The sequence below is a fragment of the Polypterus senegalus genome, chromosome 3 (genome assembly GCF_016835505.1).
Source record: "Polypterus senegalus isolate Bchr_013 chromosome 3, ASM1683550v1, whole genome shotgun sequence".
Lineage (NCBI taxonomy): Eukaryota > Metazoa > Chordata > Cladistia > Polypteriformes > Polypteridae > Polypterus > Polypterus senegalus.
In genome coordinates this window covers 305,063,193-305,082,144 of record NC_053156.1, presented here as the reverse complement: position 1 = coordinate 305,082,144, position 18,952 = coordinate 305,063,193, and the positions used below count along the sequence as shown (strand labels likewise).

The window sequence follows — 18,952 nt, the reverse complement described above, 5'->3', positions numbered from 1 at the left end:
AAGGTCTTCTGGTGTGCAAAAGCAGTACTGGGTGGGCCGAGAGCCTGGCAAAGTAGGGCTTCCAAGTCCCTGCAGTACCACCTGGCAGCATCCATGGAACCTAACAGGGCTGAGTCAAAGAACTCCAGTTCCCATGGTGCCCTGTCAGAATCTGTGGCACTGCTACAACCTAGGGAGTCTGACATCTAGTGATCCAGGGGAGACAATGCCCTATGTGTGCTGTCTCCCCCTGTCCTTTCAGCCTTAAGGCGTCCCAGCCGACCTTCACACCTTTTAATTAGCTTGTTGATTCAGTGGTCCTCCCCTGAAGTGATGTCACCAGCTCAGCACACCATATGGAAAATCCCAGTTGTAGAAGATGTGAAGGATGTAATTTCCCACATTAAAAGAACACAGTCTCCATAGCTCTCTTATTTAGTTCCTCTGTGATCTGAGGCCAGTCCAACCTGTCATTGATGTGGACCCCCAAGTACTTGTAGGAGTGGACCAACTCTGCATACACTCCCTAAATAGTGACTGGACATGGAGGCCCTTTGGTGTGGTGAAAGTCAATAACCACTTATTTGGTTTTACTGATGTTGAGTTGCAGGCAATTCTTAAAGTTCTCCGAATGATATCCCACCATATCACTACGCCCCAGAAGTGCAGAATCACTTGAGAATTTCTGACATGACCTGCTGTTATATTTGTAGTCAGAGGTGAAGAGAAAAACAGACAGACCTGTTCCTTGTGGTTGCCCACACAGTCCTTGAGCCTCACAGATAGGCCATCATCAGGACACCACAGGCTCATCCACCTGCATATCTCTTGAGTTGACCCCATAACAGGGATGGCCGGATGGCATTGAAGGCAATGGAGAAATCATAAAACAGAATTGTCCCAGTACCGCCAGCTTTGTCCAGGTGAGAATAAGCATTGTGGAGAGATGGATAATTGCATCCTCCACTGCAGACTTTGTTCGATAGGAAAACTGCAGAGGCTGCAGGTGGTCTACCACAAGAATACTCTCATGTAGTCCTTTGAACTCCATACAGAACAACAAAACAGAGCAGAAACGGCTCTTCTCTTTAAAGAAACTCAAATATTTGAAAGTGGGCCAAACCATAGTGACACATTTACTTTTAATATGTTAAATTAGGCAAATGTATCTCCATGACCATGTCTAATCCAGCATTGTCAAGCAGTAAAACTGTTGTTTGCAGCTGCCGCCTGTCACCGACGAGTATCACAAGCAAGTTAGAAAGAAAGCCGACTTGATTTTGTCTGTCAGTAGCCATTGTGTCTTTCAGGCTGTGGATTTCTCTTCTAAAGGTTAAAGACAAACAGGTTTAAGAACTTTTTCTCCCCCCCAGAGCTATAAGCATTATGAATTCTAGTTGTTGTACAGATCCTGCTGAATTCTGAGTTATTACTGTGTCCTAATTACTCTTATTTGTAGAAAGCTTGTGGGTGTGTGTGCTGATTGTTACAATTACTGTCATATGTTGTATCCTGCCTTATTTTCTCTGTAACAGAGTCCTATGTGCTTTTGTTCTTTCCTGCTGCAAAAAATTTCTATCTGGGATAACAGTTGTCATAAACTTGACAAAGGGACACAAAAAGGATTGGGGCAGCCACCCGTAGTTTGGTTTCCTGGCTGCAGAATTGGCTGAATAAACGTACTACAGATTAGAGTCCACAACAGAACTGATCTAAGATGGTCAATATGGTGGTTTTAAAGGTAAGCAGAGGAAGTGAATTCATCAATGGGATCGGAACTGGAAGTGGTGTCATTAGGCCCGGGACTGGAAGTGACATCATCAATGTCCCCAGAGCCAGAAATGATGTCATCAGGGCCAGGCGGAATTTCCCGTAACTGGTCTGCAGAGAAGTGAGATGAAGAGTCAGTGTACTCTGCCACCTCTTGGTCTGCCATGGAATTACTCTCATTCAGGCCCTTTAGCTGCCTCCCATGCGTATGTGTGTGACACAGTCTACCTAACCTAACTGCGACCTATCAAAAGGCTTCACCGGAGATCAACGGGAAAACAACAGGTGTGGGACAAAATACTTCCACAATACAAAATTTGACCTGGTATTGTTCTGTCAGTGAACTGGCAGAACAACGTTTGAGCAGGAGATGTGCATAAAAAAAAAAATTAAAAATAATATATAATCATGGTTGAGACAAAAAGAAGGTTAGAATCGAACATATACGCGAGAAAATGTGACCACCAGGAAGCGTTGCAGCACCCCAAACTCCAGACACAATTGCACAAACACAAGCCTCAGTTTAAATAAAAGGTTTAATCTTATAACTGTGTTATATAAAGATTTCAAAAAAAGGCCCAACCAAAACACAGTGCAGTTAGTTCTTCCATCTCTTTTCCTTCTCTGCTCCTGCAAGTGAACTTCGTCCACTTCCCCCCCAACTGTGGCTCCTGGTATTCAGGTGGGGTAGCTCCCTTTATAAAGAACCCAGAAGTACTGTACTTCAGTGTCACAAGATTATCTCTCAGAAGCACTTGCAGATAAGGCTGAAGCCCTACAAAGTAGGGACCATTAATCCCCTCTGTGTCCCTGGTAGGACCCACAACCTGCCCTGTAGGTATCCACAGAGGTAACGTAACCCATGAACACTTCTGGTGCAGATCCACCGTCATCCACTTTGCACAACATCCTCGACACGTTACCATTAATTACAACAGTAATTCGCCACCCAAAATAGATTAAGAACCCCTGTGAGAAAGCGGCCAAATCCCCAAAATGTCATTTCCAGGTCAAATCATTTGCTGTGCATCTGTCTCTGCTATGTCGTTACTCCGTGATCGATGGCTTTTAACTGCAGGTGATATTTCTACAAAGGAGAGGTCTCAGTTCAAGCAGATTGTTCATATTCATATTTTTCTTAAAAGAAAATATAACCTTGTAAGTGCTCCATACACTCACCGGCCACTTTCTTAGGTACACCTTGCTAGTGCCAGGTTGGACCCCCTTTTGCCATAATTGTTTGTGGTATAGAATCAATAAGGTGCTTTAAACATTCCACAGGCATTTTGATCCATATTGATATGACAGCATCACACAGTTGGCTGCACATCTATGATCTGAATCTCCCCTTCCACCACATCCCAAAGGTGCTCTACTGGATTGAGATCTGGTGACCGTGGAGGCCATTTGAGTCCAGTGAACTCACTGTGATGTTCAAGAGACCAGTTTGAGGTAATATAAGCTTTTTCACATGGTGCATACAGTGCAGTCATAAAGGGATGGACATGGTCAGCAGCAATACTCAGGTAGGCTGTGGCATTTAAACAATGCTGTGTTGGACAAGAAAATATCCCTCACACCATTACACCACCACTAGCAGCCTGAACCGTTGATATAAGGCAGGATTGATCCCCACTTTCATGTTGTTGATGCTAAATTCTGACCCTACCATCCGATTGTTGCAACAGAAATTGAGACTCATCAGACCAGGCAACGTTTTTTCCAGTCTTCTGTTGTCCAATTTTGGAGAGCTTGTGTGAATTGCAGCCTCAGTTGCCTGTTGTTAGCTGACAGGATTGGCATCCAGTGTAGTCACCCGCTGCTGTAGCCCCCCTGCTATAAGGTTTGACGTGTTGTGTGCTCTTCTGCATACCTTGGTTGTCACGAGTGCTTATTTGAGTTCCTTTTGCCTTTCTATCTGCTCGAACCAGTCTGGCCATTCACCTCTGGCCTCAACAAGGCATTTTACTCAGAGAAGTGCCGCTCACTGGATATTTTCCCTTTTTCAGTCCATTCTCTGTAAACCTTAAAGATGGTTGTTCATGAAAATTCCAGCAGATGAGCAGTTTCTGAAATATACAGACCACATGCCACGTTTAGAGTCACTTCAGTTATCTTTCTGCCCCATTCTTATACTCGGTTTGAGCTTCAGCAGGTGGTCTTGACAATGTCTACAGGCCGAAATGTCTTGAGGTGCTGCCATGTGGTTGGCTGATTAACAAGCAGCCGAACAGGTGTACCTAATAAAGTGACCGCTGAGTGCATGTCCAGTGTGCGTCCACAGCTAATAGCAGTCAAGCAGGAAGTAAAGGACAGACACTTTGGGAGTAGCGCTGGATGTTAACTAAGAAAGCAAAAAGAACAAATTAAATTTGGACAGTTCTGCACCCGCGTAACATGTTCATAGGTTTATGGGGTCTGTAATGTCACGTGTATAGAGTACGGTGAAATTCTTACTTGCATGTACTAATTAACATGCAATATGTCTTATGGGAATGTACTGCAAATATTGTATGTTAATATTTAAGACTTTATTTTACTAAAAAATGAAAGGCTTACAAAAACCTCTGTATTGGCACAGGTTTCTATAGGTTTTACCGTGCTTTATTATTTTTTATTATTATTATTACCATGCTTTATATTAACTTCACCTGTTTGTTGTCTGGTGCAAATCTTGTAATCGATATGTAACCCACTTCCTATTGTACAAATGACTTGAAATTTTGCACACTTACTCACTTCCGATGACAATGCATGAATCAATAATCAGTTCCACTAATTGATCAATTAATCCACGTTAATTAAGAAATGAAATTTTCATATGAAGAATAGTTCAAGTTTTTACCAATAGATGGCGCTAGTAACGGATTGAACTGAAACAAGCCCAAGACTAAAAAGTTGAAAATAATATACTGTATATATAAAAAAATACTTTTTAAAACAGTGCTTATATTAAGTTAAAAAGTGTACTAAAAAGTTAAAAGTAAGTCTATCCTAAATCACTCGTAAAATAAAAGGGGGGGCGCTTTACATCAATCAGCATTCAAAAAACACTTCTTAAAATCTTAGCAAAAGCTCCCACCTTTTATTTTATGACTGATGTTTTTACTTTTTAGTACACTTTTTTATATTTTTTTAATGTTTCACTTTGAGTATCTAATAATAAGTAGCAATAAATGTACAGAACATTTCTTTTATGAAAACTAGGGGGCTTCGCTCGCCTACCCCTTCCCTCCCTGCCAGCGCTACGCACTGTTGTGAAGGGGGGGCTGAACGCACCCCAAGAAGTCACGGCCGTTACTCCGACTCCCTCTCTTAAATGGTGATCCAATGGGAAACAAAGTTGTGTTTTTTTACCTCCTCTTTGCTTGATCAGCTGCTGGCTTGCTGCTGCATCTCGTTTGGCAGTTCAAATGTTTAAAAGCCTGTACAGCAGCTGTCCTTTTGTCTCACTGCCTTATCTCTCTTCCCCCCCCAGACGTCCTCAAACAGTATTTGATATCCTTTCGCTGTTCTGTTATTTCACCAAGTAATAATTTCCGTTTGTTTGCACTAATGCAATGTTTACTTTCATTTTTTGAGACTTTCGAATTTTTCTACTTCCATGATCTCTAACCTGCTCTGCATATGTATCACGGGACTTGCTTCCAAAGGTTGTAAGTATGACGTGACTTGACCATCTCGCGGGACGTGAAAGTGTCTCTCTTCCAAATATCACGTCTCGTCGCAAGAAAAAAGTCTTGTATCGTTGCAAGATTTTTTTTTTTATAATAGAGAGTTAATATTGCAGAAATATTGTGTTGAGATGCCTGAACAGAAGTAGGAATTGTATTTTGGGATAAGTGTGTTGTCTCATTCATAGCAAACAATGCGTCCATGAAAAAAGTCTCGGCTTACTCATTTCTAGTAATCTGCATGTCAGTTCCATTTATCCATTTGTAAATTCACAACGTCCACAATATGTGTGGTGTTTTTTGATTATTGTGAAGTAAATACTTCCTGACAATGAAAGTAACACACTAAAGTGAAGTGCGTTCACACAAGTGGCTCCAGTGGAGTTTTAAGAGTGCAGGCAGGCTGATATATACTTCTGCATTGAGCCTCGGTATGCATGTAGTCCGCGCCATCGAAGCAGTTTATCCGTGTGCGTGAACATCAACCGTTAGGTGGCAGCAAACAAGGAAGTTTTTGCCTTCCAGGATCACCATTCCTCTTGCTGCACATTTTCTTCCACATGCGTACTTGTTCCTCACGTTTTTCTACTTTTTCTTACACTTACCAGCTTCCAAACTGGAAGAAGAACAGAAACACATTTCAGGAAATGCGTTGTTTTCAAAACTGCTCAATCGGAGTCAGAGGGGGCACAGTGATGTGGCGCATAGACACATTTTTGAGGCCTCATGCTACCCTGTAGATTTGTTATGACATGTGAGATAATTAAAAATGGGTATTTTATCAACTTTCCATCATTTTTTTTAATGTAAAAATTGTTCCTCCTTAATAATAATGCATAGAGTGGAATTATATACTTTTGTTGACAGATTGGTTCTTCTATACTCTATGACTAATTGATACTTTACTTTATCATTCATTAATTGTTTGGTGTGCATAATTGTGTTTATTCAATGTTCTGATACCCTGTAGATACATCACAGGTGAGACGGGCTTCAGCACACACTTGTCACAGAAGTATAGATGAGCCTTAAATCAGGACAGGATCTGCAGCAGAAAGTAACGTTTATGGTGCTGGAGACTTGCTATAGAAACCTGTTCTCTGTTCCCCTATTGATTAAAAAACAGAACAGTGAAGTTGACAGATCTGTGAAGTGAAGGTGGGGGCTATTCAAGAAGCAGAAGGCTGCCCATTTTATGACAGTTATGGGCAGCCATTCAAAATGGTGGAAGAGATGTGCAAAGGCAGATCTGCAAAATATGGCGGGATACACAGCATGTCTGGAGTAACTAACACAATGGTGAAATGATTGCAGGGTCAAATAGATAAGCACGCTAATGTCAGGATTTGAATTCAAATAAGATGTTTTAGGTGCGTTTGCATATAATGAGAAAAGCATCTCCTGTGATCGCCGTGCCCTTCTAGCTCTCTGGATGAAACAACTCGACTTCTGGTGGGCCCATTTTCTTGGAGTTTGACACACTTACTCTTCAAGGAAATTTGTGGGGAAAATTGCTTTTACTTTGAGTAATCTTGAATACAGAGCACACTGTCCAAATGTTTGAAATTCTGAAATCTCCCTTTAAAAAGCATTGGTGAATTTACAGACTTGTCTGTGTTATCATTTGTGTGCTTTGAATTACGGATTAGTTTAATGTTTCAGATTTACCTTGAGAGATCACTTCAATAAGCAGATTTGTATTTTTCTTTGTTCACCGTATTTTCTACGTTTACAGGTCCCCCACACAAGTTAGTGAAATGTCGGGAGAGGCATGCATGGCACTTGTTAGAAGTTACGGCCATGTTGTTTTCTCTTAATAGAGTCTTTTATGACTCTACTGTCCCCTTTTGTACTCTTTGTTGTGTAGACTTTCTCAGAATGCCTCAAATTTCTTAGACTTTTTATAAGGTGTTGTACTTTAGCACGTCTATCCCCACCAACCCTACAATAAATTTCACATCCTGAGTCAGTTCTAAAGACTGTGGAGCTGGTAAGGTGGGCATGAAAGCACAACAAGCCTACTGAAACACTAATATTACAATCGGTATGTCTGACTTACAAATATAAAGAAAGACATTATTATCTTACAGTCATGACCAAACGTTTGGAGAGTGACCCAAGTGTTGGTTTTCACAAAGTTTGCTGCTTCAGTGTCTTTAGATCTTTTTATCAAGTTTCTCTGGTGTGCTGAAGTAGAATTACAAGCAGTTCAGAACTTTCAAAGGCTTTTATTGACAATTACTTTCAGTTTATGCGCAGAGTCAATATTTGCAGTGTTGGCCCTTCTTTCTTTTTCCAGACCCCTGCAATTCGACCTGGCAGGCTCTCTGTCAATCAACTTTCTGGGCCCAATCCTGACTGATGGCAGCCACCCATTCTTGCATAATCAGAATTTGTGTTTTTTTGTTTGTCCACCCTCTTGATGATTGACCACAAGTTCTCAATGGAATTAAAGGTCTGAGGAGTTTACTTGGCCATGGGCCACCAAATTTTCGATGCTTTGATCCCTGAGCCACTTAGTTCTCACGTTTGCCTCATAGCCCGGTGCTCCCATCATGTTGGTCACCAAACTGGGAGAAGTTGCTGTTGGAGGATGTTTTGGTCCCATTTTTTATTCATGGCCCAGAAGTTGATTGACAGACAGCCTGCCAGGGCGAATTTGCAGAGGTTTTGAAAATGAAAGAAGGGCCAACACTGCAAATATTGACTCTTGAAACTTCATGGAATTGTCAATCAAAGCCTTTGAAACTCATGAACTGCTTGTAATTCTACTTTAGTAGACCATAGAAACATCTGACAGAAAGATCTAAAGACATTGAAGCAGTATACTTTGTGAAAACCAACACTTGGATCATTCTCAAAACTTTTGGCCATGACTGTTGTAATAAGTGGAGACCAGAGACGCGGAAGGTTTGGGGCAGCCACCCGTTTATTACGGTTTCCCGGCTGCAAAAGTCGTTGAGGCATTGCAAAGTAGTTTTCACAACAGAGTCCAAAACAGAACTGCCTGCCTAAGCCAAGGCAGTGAGCTTTATAGCACAGAGGGCGGAAATGATGTCGTCCTCTGGGCCGGAACTGGAAGTGACATCATCCTTGGGGCCGGAACCGGAAGTGACCTCATTCTTGGGGCCGGAACCGGAAGTGATGTGTCCTTCCTGGAAATGGCGGTTCCTGGTGGGATTTCCCGGGTAAGACCTGCAGAGAACTCAGAAAGAGCGTCAGTGCACCCCCCCTGGGCAGATGTATAAACAGTATTTCCTAAGCCCTTCAGCTGCTTCCCATGCACACGCAGGTGACAAGACTCCCCTCAGCCCAGACCCGGGTCGGGCGACCTGCACCGAGTCGTGGGCCCGGAGAGGGCATCGGCGTTGGCATGAAGAGACCCCTGTCGATGAACGAGCGATACTTGTACTGCTGCAGGTCAAGAAACCACCTCGTGACCCGTGGATTGACTCCCTGTGAAGGGCCATCCACTTCAGAGGTGCATGATCCGTCACCAGAGTGAACACGCCACCCAAGAGGTAGTACCGCAGCTGAGTTACGCCCATTTGATCGCCAGAGCCTCTTTCTCCACCGCCGCGTACCTGGTCTCCCTGTCCAACAGTTTCCGGCTCAGGTACATAACGGGGTGTTCAACACCGTCGACGCTTTGGCTCAACACGGCACCCAAGCCTGTGTCCGAAGCGTCCGTCTGGAGGATAAAAGGGAGAGAGAAGTTAGGGGAGATCAAGATAGGTGCTGAAGTCAGAGCCCTTTTTAAGTCACTGAATGCAGCTTCCGCTTTATCAGACCATACCACCGTATTAGGAGCTCTTTTCTTTGTCAAGTCGGTCAAGGCGCGCCTCTCGGAGAAGCGAGGCACAAACCGGCGGTAGTACCCGCCAAACCGAGAAAGGATTGGACTTGCCGCTTGGTTTGCGGACGGGCCAGGCCATTATGGCTTGCAACTTGGAACACTGTGGCCTCACAGTACCCCGGCCCACTAGGTAGCCCAAATATTTGGCTTCCCTCAATCCAAAGAAACATTTCTTGGGGTTGATTCGGAGCCCGGCCTCTCCCAGTGTCCGTAATACTGCTGTGACCTGCTGTATGTGTTCCTTCCAGGTGCTGGAATAGATGACGACGTCATCCAGATAGGCAGCACAGAACGAAGTTATGGGGCGGAGCACTTTGTCCACCAGACGCTGAAAAGTCGCAGGCCCGTGTAACCGAATGGAAGGACACGATACTGCCAGTGTCCGCTAGGAGTGCTAAACGCGGTTTTTTCCTTCGCGGACTCCGTTAAAGGAACCTGCCAGTACCCCTTTGTCATGTCAAGTGTAGTCAAGAATTTGGCTGGTCCCAGTCTCTCGAGGAGGTCATCCACGCGAGGCATGGGATAAGCATCGAATTTGGAAACTTGGTTAAGCCGACGGAAGTCATTGCAAAACCTCCAACTGCCGTCAGGCTTAGCAATCAAGGCGATGGGACTGGACCAGGGACTACTACTTTCCTCGATTACTCCTAGTGCCAGCATTCGCTTGATTTCCAGTTCCACTTCTACTTTCTTTGCCTCCGGGAGTCTGTAGGGTCGCTCACGGACGATCACCCCGGGTCAGTCAATATGTCATGCGCAATCAGAGAGGTCCGACCGGGTTTTTCACTTACCACCTCTGGGACAGAGCGGATAGCTGCTTGAGCTCTTGTTTCTGCCTGGGGATAGCTGCTCACGAAATTAAGGGAACTTACTTCAGCAAGAGAGAGCAGGGCTGTCCGGAGGAGGGATCGGGACCCTCTCCTTCCACGGTTTCAGCAGGTTTACATGATATATTCGCTCAGCTGGTGGCGATTGGGCTGTTTCACCAAATAGTCAACCAATCCCTTCCTTTCCTTAATTTCGTAGGGGCCTAGCCAATGGGCGAGCAGTTTAGAGTGAGAAGTTGGTACCAATACCATGACGCGATCCCCGTTGGAACTCCCGAGAGTCGTGCCACGGTCATAAAGGCGGGCCTGTGCTGATTGCGCCTCTTCTATATGACTTTTTAGAATCGGTCTTATTGCATCAAATCTACCGCGCAAATTGGGCGATATATTCCAAAATATTAGTGGAGGGCTGTGCCTCCCCTTCCCAGCCCTCTTTTAAAATATCCAATAAACCCCGGGGTTGTCTTCCGTACAGTAATTCAAATGGAGAGAACCCCGTAGAGGCTTGAGGAACTTCCCGATATGCAAAGAGGACAAGGGGGAGGAGTTGGTCCCAATCCCTCCCATCCTTGCTGACTACCTTACGTAGCATTTGCTTGAGAGTTTGATTAAATCTCTCCACTAGGCCATCGGTTTGAGGATGATACACCGAGGTCTTTAAATGCTTTATTTTCAGTAACTTGGCAGTCTCCTTGAGCGTTTCCGAGGTAAAAGGCGTTCCTTGGTCCGTCAGGACTTCTCTAGGAATGCCTACTCGCAAAAGACTCCTACTAGTTCCGTGCAATATTTTTGTGGTAGCCGAAAGCAACGGAACGGCTTCAGGGAATCGGGTAGCATAATCCACGAGGACGAGTATATATTTATATCCTCGGCTGAGGGTTCTAGGGTCCTACTATGTCAACCCCAATCCTATCAAAGGAACATCAATAAGGGGAAGGGGAACCAGAGGAGCACGGTCCTCCTAGGAATTTGCCGCAGTTGACATTCCGGACAGGAAAGCAAAGCGCTAACCTCCTCATTAATCCCCGCCAGAAAAAGCGGAGCTTAATTCGCTCTAATGTTTTATCGGAGCGAGATGGCCTCCAAGAAGGTGGGAGTGTGCTAACTTCGCAAACCTGCCGCCGGTAGGTCAGCGGGATTAGCAACAACTTCCGACCTTCCCTCATGTTCAGCGACCCGATACAACAAATCATTATCAACGACAAAGTGAGGTCCCTGTGGCATGGGCAAATCGCGCGCTGGCGCTAACGAGAACCACTGCATTCTTTATGTGTTTCAGAGAGTCGCCATTCCACTGTTCTCTCTTGAAAGAAGCCGCGTCGCTCTAAACTGAAAGTGCAACTCAGAGAGCGGGTCGGTCTGACCTCAAGGGGCGGAGATTCCTCCTCGCTGCCGGGCGCTTAGTGGATGACGTAGTAGCCCGCGACGGTCCGGAGTGTCTTCGTCACTCTCTTGGCCTACCGCCCCTCCCTGTCGGCTGATTACACGGTGTGGAAGCAACTTGAGATGAATCGTTGTCATCTATAACGAGGCCATAAGTTTTCGGGAATGCTTTCTAAACTACGCCGTTACTATCAGACCAGTCTGCCCGAGGATTACGGAAACGGAGGATCCGGATGCACCGCCACGGTAAGCTGTCGAAGGGTTCCTCCGAGACATATGTAACACCGGGCGGTATTGTAGCGGATATCTCCGTGTATACATTTTAGACTGGTCTTCTTTTAATCCACTGTTGCGGCAGAATAAAACGGCGAGCAACGACAGACACGCTACTGCCGGAATCGAACAGCGCTGATCTTATGTCCATTAATAAGAAGCTCCCCGTATGTTTATCCGCCAGGGATTGCTAAGGGCACACAAACAACCCCGCCATTGTCCCCTACGGTCCGCCTTTGTTCCTCGACAGGTCGCAAGCCAGACGGCCCGGCGACTTCGAACAAGCTCTGGAATGCGTGGAAGGGACTGCTTTAGTGGGACATAGCTCCCGGTAGTCCACAGAGCGCTGTTCTGCCCTCCCAGGTTTCACAGCCGCCTCTGGGTTTGCAAGAGCTGCAGCAGCTCGTCCATAGAATGGAATTCGCCCCAGGCCGGCTGGGCAAATTCCTGGGGTAGTTTTTAGCAGCAGAAAACAGGCCACTTGCTGCACTATTTGTAAGGGGTTAACTCAATGGCGTAGCCACTCACCCACCTGTTGCCAGAGAGCCATAGCCTGCTCTGACAGCCCTTTGCTTGGGTTAAACTCCCAGTTTATGATTTCCTTCACCTGCCGCCTGGGGACAACCCATCGCTAACTGGGACCTTGGTCCCGATGGGCAGCTCGGCTTTCCTGCCAAGGAGAGCATACTGAGCCACTCGTGTGTGTTCCCCAGAAGCCAGCCCACGCCTGTGGGTCCCCTACGTTCTCCACGAGATGGGTGGTCCCCCGAGTTATGCTCATGGAGCAGAGCCTGCACGCGCCCTTCCTGACCCTCTGGCGCACTCCCCGCCCTGAAACTCGCCCCGTACTCACCCACCTGGTTCCGTGATAGTTCGTGTCCCGGTTCATCGGGACACCATCCTGCCGACTACGCCACTGTAATAAGTGGAGACCAGAGACGCGAAAGGTTTGGGGCAGCCACCCGCTTATTACGGTTTCCGCTGCAAAAGTCTTTGAGGCATTGCAAAGTAGTTTACACAACAGAGTCCAAAACAGAACTGCCTGCCTAAGCCAAGGCAGTGAGCTTTATAGCACAGAGGGCGGAAATGATGTCGCCCTCTGGGCGGAACTGGAAGTGACATCATCCTTGGGGCCGGAACCGAAGTGACCTCATTCTTGGGGCCGGAACCGAAGTGATGTGTCCTTCCTGGAAATGGCGGCTCCTGGTGGGATTTCCCGGTAAGACCTGCAGAGAACTCAGAAAGAGCGTCAGTGCACCCGCCCCCTGGGCAGATGTATAAACAGTATTTCCTAAGCCCTTCAGCTGCTTCCCATGCACACGTGTGTGACACTGTATATACAAAATATCACTTCACAACCCCATAAATACATTACATTAAAGTTTTAAGTCTTTGAAACATTGTTACACACAATAAAATTAACATTGTGTTGTCTTTTTTTCTCTCCACAGAGTGCACATATAATACCACCAAAGTCAAAAAATGAACAGCATGCCACCTGAGGTGGCCCTGAACCGCATCTCTGCAGAGCTAAGGCCGTTCATCTCTTCTGTGGTCAGAAATGGCAAAGTGGGATTGGATGCCACAAGCTGCCTGCGGATCACTGACCTCAAGTCGGGGTAGGTGCTCTACATCAGCCTCATTTTTTAGGGTTTTGTTTTGGGTGGCTGAGGTCAAAGGGCAATACGGCTGGTGCAGAAACTCTTTTTGACACTTTGTCAACTTATAATCATCCTCATTCTTACAATTCAGTTTATTTTCTATGGCATGTTTGCATTAACACAGCCAGCATACCAGACGTACAATAATACCTCACTTAAAGCCGCTTTTCCACTGCATAGTACGGCACGACACGGTTCAGTACAGCTCACCTTGGTTCGGCTCAGTTCAGCTCGGTTTGCGTTTCGACTGCAGTTTAGTACCGCTTTAGAGTGGGCGGGATTATTCACGTGTCGTTATAGTTGCGCCGCCTCTACTGCAGTGACACCATGGAACTTTTACAACAACACGCAGACAACGACAACACTTTAGCTCGACGACGCGCAAGGGTAAGCATCTAAAAAAAGCACATCACTAGCTAACTTTTATCACTGTTGCAAAGCATAAAATGAACTTAACTGCCAGTGTAACATTAAAATGCTGATTCTGTATATTACAGATCTTCCACATTTTGCAAAAAGTGCACAACAGACCATCTGTTTGGACATTTAACCGTGCTTCAGAGTGGTGGGATGTGATTGTTCCCGGTTTTACAAACACTCAGTGGCTGGAGAACTTTCGAAACTTCTGCGTGTGTGTACCTTTAAAGAAAAGAATAGCCAGTGACGCAGTAATGACGATTTTCTCCGGCCAATCAGTGACCAGCAGAGTTTACACGTCACATTTTGGTAACGGTTCGGCACGCTTGGAACCTCGGCTGAGGTGGTACTAAAAAAAGGACCAGGTACCAGGTACTGTTACCAGTGGAAAGCCCCGCAAAAGTGAGCTGTACTGAACCGTGTCGTGCCGTACTATGCAGTGGAAAAGCGGCTCAAGAAAGTACGTGTGTTCCAGAACTTTAGCTCCTTATTATTCCTAGATGCTTTGTGATTCAAATTTTATATATGTGTGTGTGTGTGTATATATATGTACAGTATGTGTGTATATATGTACAGTATGTAAATATATGTGTGTATATATATGTGTATGTATGTATGTATGTGTGTTTATATATATATATATATTTACATATTTATAGGTTTTGTGTGCCCATTCTGGGTTTTTAATAATGGAGAATCTTAACTGAATATTAATTTCTGTTTTCAGCTTGTATTTACTATTTCTAAAATTATTTTGCACCATTTCTGAAGCCATTTAGGTTTTATTTTATTTTATGGGTACTTCCAGTTTTTTGAAGTTTTGTTTATCCGTTGTCATGGCGATGAACCAAATATTCACAGTGCATAATGTGACTTGAGATGGGATTAAAGGTTACTGCAAAGTCCTGTCTCTGTAGGTTGTGACTATATATACTAAGAATAGATGTAGCTTGTAAACATTTTGTATCTATGTTTAAATTGTAAATGCCCTTTTCTTTGATTTCTGGGTTGTGTAAAGTCCTTTGGCCTCTTTCTTATCTACTTTCTGGTCTTGACCTTTGTTTTTTCTGTCATCAACATCTTTTCTTCTGATTCATTTGTCACTTCTGTTTTTCATTGTAGTAGTACAGTGAATCAGAGTGTTGATGTGAGCGGAGGAGTAAGAATATGTACTGCAGTAATATATGGTGATTTATTGCATTGTCCAAAGCCAACGTCTCCTTTCTGAGCGAGCTGGCCTACAGCACTGCTGCTAATGCCCCTCTGATGTTTCTTGGCTCCATCCATACCAGTCCATGTCCTCCTCTCTGCCTTGTTCACATTCATTGCACAAGCTCCACTTCTCACCTCACTTAGGGTCAGAGGCAACATCATCTGCATGCACTTTCTGCAATTCCATGACTGTTAAGTTGAGGTCATTCAGTATGGGCAGTGATGTTTGTCAAGGATGCGTCTTCTGTCCTGTTTGTGATTTTCATGGAGAGGATATTGAGGTGCATGTATGGCTGGAGAGTATCCAGTTTGGGTTGCATCTCTGTCATTTGCAGTTGATGAAGTCTTCGTGGCAGTATCAGACTCTGATTTCTGTGGTTCACAGCAGGGTGTGACATGATCTGTGTGAAGGATGGCCGGTTGTTCATCCCAGCCAATACCCCCACGCCGCCAGGTGGCGCCCTCCCTGCAGCATGGAGGTGCCCCAAACGCCAGCACGGAATTATGGATGTTGGAGTTTTCCTTTACAGCCCTGTTGGATACCATGGGGGCCAATAGAAGGCTCTGCAGGGAGGAACAGTGACTGTTTTCCCTACGCCCTGGAAGCACACATGGACAAGGGGAATGACGTGCTTCTAGGGTAAAGAAGAAGGTTTTTATCTGACCCGGAAGTGTTCCTAGTCACGTGGACAGAGAGGGCAAAACACTTCCGGGGCAAGGACTATAAAAGACTGAAAGAGACACCAGAGCGTTGAGCTGAGCTGGGTGGTAGGAGGGCAATGCGTCTGGGAGTGGTGTAGCGTTTATTGAGTATTCTTTTGGTTTGTTTATGAATATAGTGGAGGAGAGGGTGCTTTGTGCACTGTGGCAATTAAATAAAGTCATCATTTGGAGTTTTATCTGGTGTCTGGAGTCTTGGACAGGGGTTCAAGGGAGCGATACAGCCCTAATCTGTCACATCTGCTTGAAAAATATCACCATCAGGTCTGAGGTCAATGTCCTCGCCTGGAAGACACTTGCTTATTCTCTTCAGAAAAGGGTTGAGAGCTATCCCAGCTGGAGAAGTTTAAGTACCTTGAGACCTTGCTCTTAAAGTAAAGTAGTTCAACGTGAGATTGACCGATGGATCTGAGCCCGTCTGTGGTAGTGAAGAAGGAACAAAATCCTTTGATTTTTCTTTGATTTGTGAAAGTGTTTTTTGTCATAATGTATTAAGAAGTTTTTGAATTATTATTAATTGTACATTTACAATTACATTTTTTTGCTTGGCAGATGCTTTTCTCCATGGCAACTTACAAAAGTGGTCAAAATAATCAAATTAACATCAGTCAGGGGGGGACTGTTTGGGAGCAAGAGTTTCGGGACAAGGTTACCAGATTGATTATCACAAAATACAGGAGAGTTACAATTAGTAGGTTACAAAATCTAACAGCTAATGTCAGTTCAGCAGATATTCAATAAACAAGAAACGCTTAGTAAACACATTGAGGGAGTCAGAGTTTCAAATGGAGGTGGGCAGCTTGGTCCTCCAGCTAGTTGCTACACGTATATACAGAGTCTGGATTGAGATTTAATGCTGTGCAGATTTACTGGTCAGTTTACATCCACATCCTCACCAGTGGTCTTACATTCTGGGTAGTGATTAAAAAGAATAAAAACCAGGAGTGGTCTCCCCTTGACTTTCTCATGTGCTCAGATATGTGGATGGATATTTGAGGAGTCCATGGCAAGACAATGATTACATTTTTATATTATGTACATTAAAGAACCATCAGCAACAAATCAAAACTCCATATCTATCTATCAATCATATAGTACCTTTCATCTATCTATCTATCTATCATATATATATATTGTGGCGGGTGGCCGGGTTCCGTGCCCAGCTGGACGCCCCTTCTACATATGTTCCGGGGGAGCAACCATAGGCTTCTCAGTACCTTCCCCAGGACACTTGGTGGCAGCCTCCCTGGCTGATGATGGTGCCTCATTGGAGATGGAGTTCTCTACAGCCCTGTTGGGATCTGGCGTGGCCACCAGGGGGTGCTGCATGGGTCCCTGAGCCTGCTGAACGACTTTGCAGCCCAGCCCGGAAGTGCAATCGGAAACAGGTGATCAAGCACCTGGAGCACTTCCGGGTGGGCTATAAAAGGGGCCAGCAACCACTACTCAGTAGCCAGAATTGGGAGGTGGAGGACGAAGCTAGATGGGAGGAGTGGTGGTTCCAGAAGGAAGTATTGTGTGCTTATTTGGACTGTGTTGTGCCTGTGGGGTTCATGGGGAAGATGTGCTCCACAGGTGAAGAAAAATAAAGTCTGTGTTGTATTTTACATGTGCCTCAGTGTGAGTCTGTGACCATGGGACTGGGACGATTTATTTGGCTTTAAAGCCAAGAACAAATAAAACCCTTTTTATCCCCCAACAGAACCTTTTTTCTCTTTCTCCCAAATGGGTGGTCCCCCGGGGGTTTGTCTGGCAAACCTGACGGTCCTTCCTATTTGGGCCTCCCCTGGCCCGCGACCTCCCAGGTCCGGATAGCGTGTCCCGGGTTGGGGGCCCATTAAGGGCTTCGCCACTGTATGGGGCTGGAACCCGGGGGGGAGGTGGGCCGCCAACCCTTTTAAGGTTTCCGGGGAAAAACGTGGGCATGAAAGAGGTTTCGCATAAAAAAACTGTGGCCCAAAAGGCAGACTTTTACCAAAAGGCGAAATGGGGTGGACCGGGTAGAATGGAGGAAAATTTCCGGGAAGAGTGCTCTTTTGGGGCGGGGTGTGTTCCAGAAAAAAGGTTCCGGTGGGGGCAGGTAAAAACTGAAGGAATAAAAGCGTCAGTGACCCGCCCTAGGCGTGTAAACAATATTCCTAAAGCTCTTCCCATGATTATGACACTTATATAAAATATAATTAAACCAAAATCATTGCTTGTTTTAGTTTTGCATTTTAAAAATAAATTTAAAATTTTTCCATTTTCTTAAATTCCTTATTTCCAAGTCGAGCGCTAAATGGGTGTTTTTTTGACTTTCTCAAGGGTAACGTTGCAGGCTGTGAAAAAGGAATTTTGGTGTCAAGTCCCTGCCCGGTCGACCCAAGTAAATTATGTCTAATCACTCATTTTAGGTTTGGTTTTGGGCTAGCAAAGGCATGGGGAATAGAAACCTTTTGACCCCTTTCAAATATAAATCTATTTTAAATTTAGTTTTTTCTATCATGTTTCATTTGGTTACCAAGCACCAAGGGTCAAAAATTTTCACCCACAAACGGCCCCCGCATAAAACAGAAACGGTTCATTTCGATCAAGGGGGGCCCAAAATTAGCTCTTCTAAACTAATTTTAGAAGCTTAATAGGTGGGATTACTGTCGTTATAATTAAGGCTTTGGGAGTACAATGGAACTTTCAACAAAGCCGGCGAAGAACCAAAATTTTCAGAGGTTTTGGCATTAAAAAAAGTCCAGCTCTTTTTTCAGTTTTAGAAAAAAGGAAATTTAAAGAGGTAAATTAGAAAGCGACCCAGACGATCTTCCACCCTTGCAAAATTTGCATAAAAGCCTCTTGACCATAAATTCGTGGTGGGTGAAATCAATTTGTGAGCTCAACTTTTCTATTTACCCCAAGATATAAATGCCTCGTAAGTATTTTTAAAACCAATAGTAAAAGTTTTATTTTGGTTAGGTTCCACCTTACGGGGTTAGTGGACTAAAGGACCCGGTCAGGTACTGTTACAGGAAACCCATAAAAAGAAACATCTGACTGTTCGTACTAATATTTTAATTCCCTCAAGAAAAGGTGTTCGCTAGCTCCTTTTTTTCCTTTCCTTTTGATTTTTTTTTACCTTGTGTGTGCTCAAATCCCCCAAAATTATTTATTAAATATTAAATTATATTTATTTTAATTATATAGTGTTTA

The 18,952-nt window shown here is 44.7% G+C and overlaps 1 protein-coding gene across 1 annotated transcript in view; it reads left to right on the top strand.

Moving 5' to 3' along the window:
- babam2 (BRISC and BRCA1 A complex member 2) overlaps positions 1 to 18,952 on the top strand; it is a 306,288-nt gene that overhangs the window by 4,328 nt on the left and 283,008 nt on the right. Inside the window, exon 2 of the mRNA XM_039749544.1 lies at positions 13,214 to 13,381. Within this exon, the coding sequence (XP_039605478.1) occupies positions 13,245 to 13,381 (137 nt within the window). The 5' untranslated portion in view covers positions 13,214 to 13,244. The remainder of the gene's footprint in view (positions 1 to 13,213; positions 13,382 to 18,952) is intronic.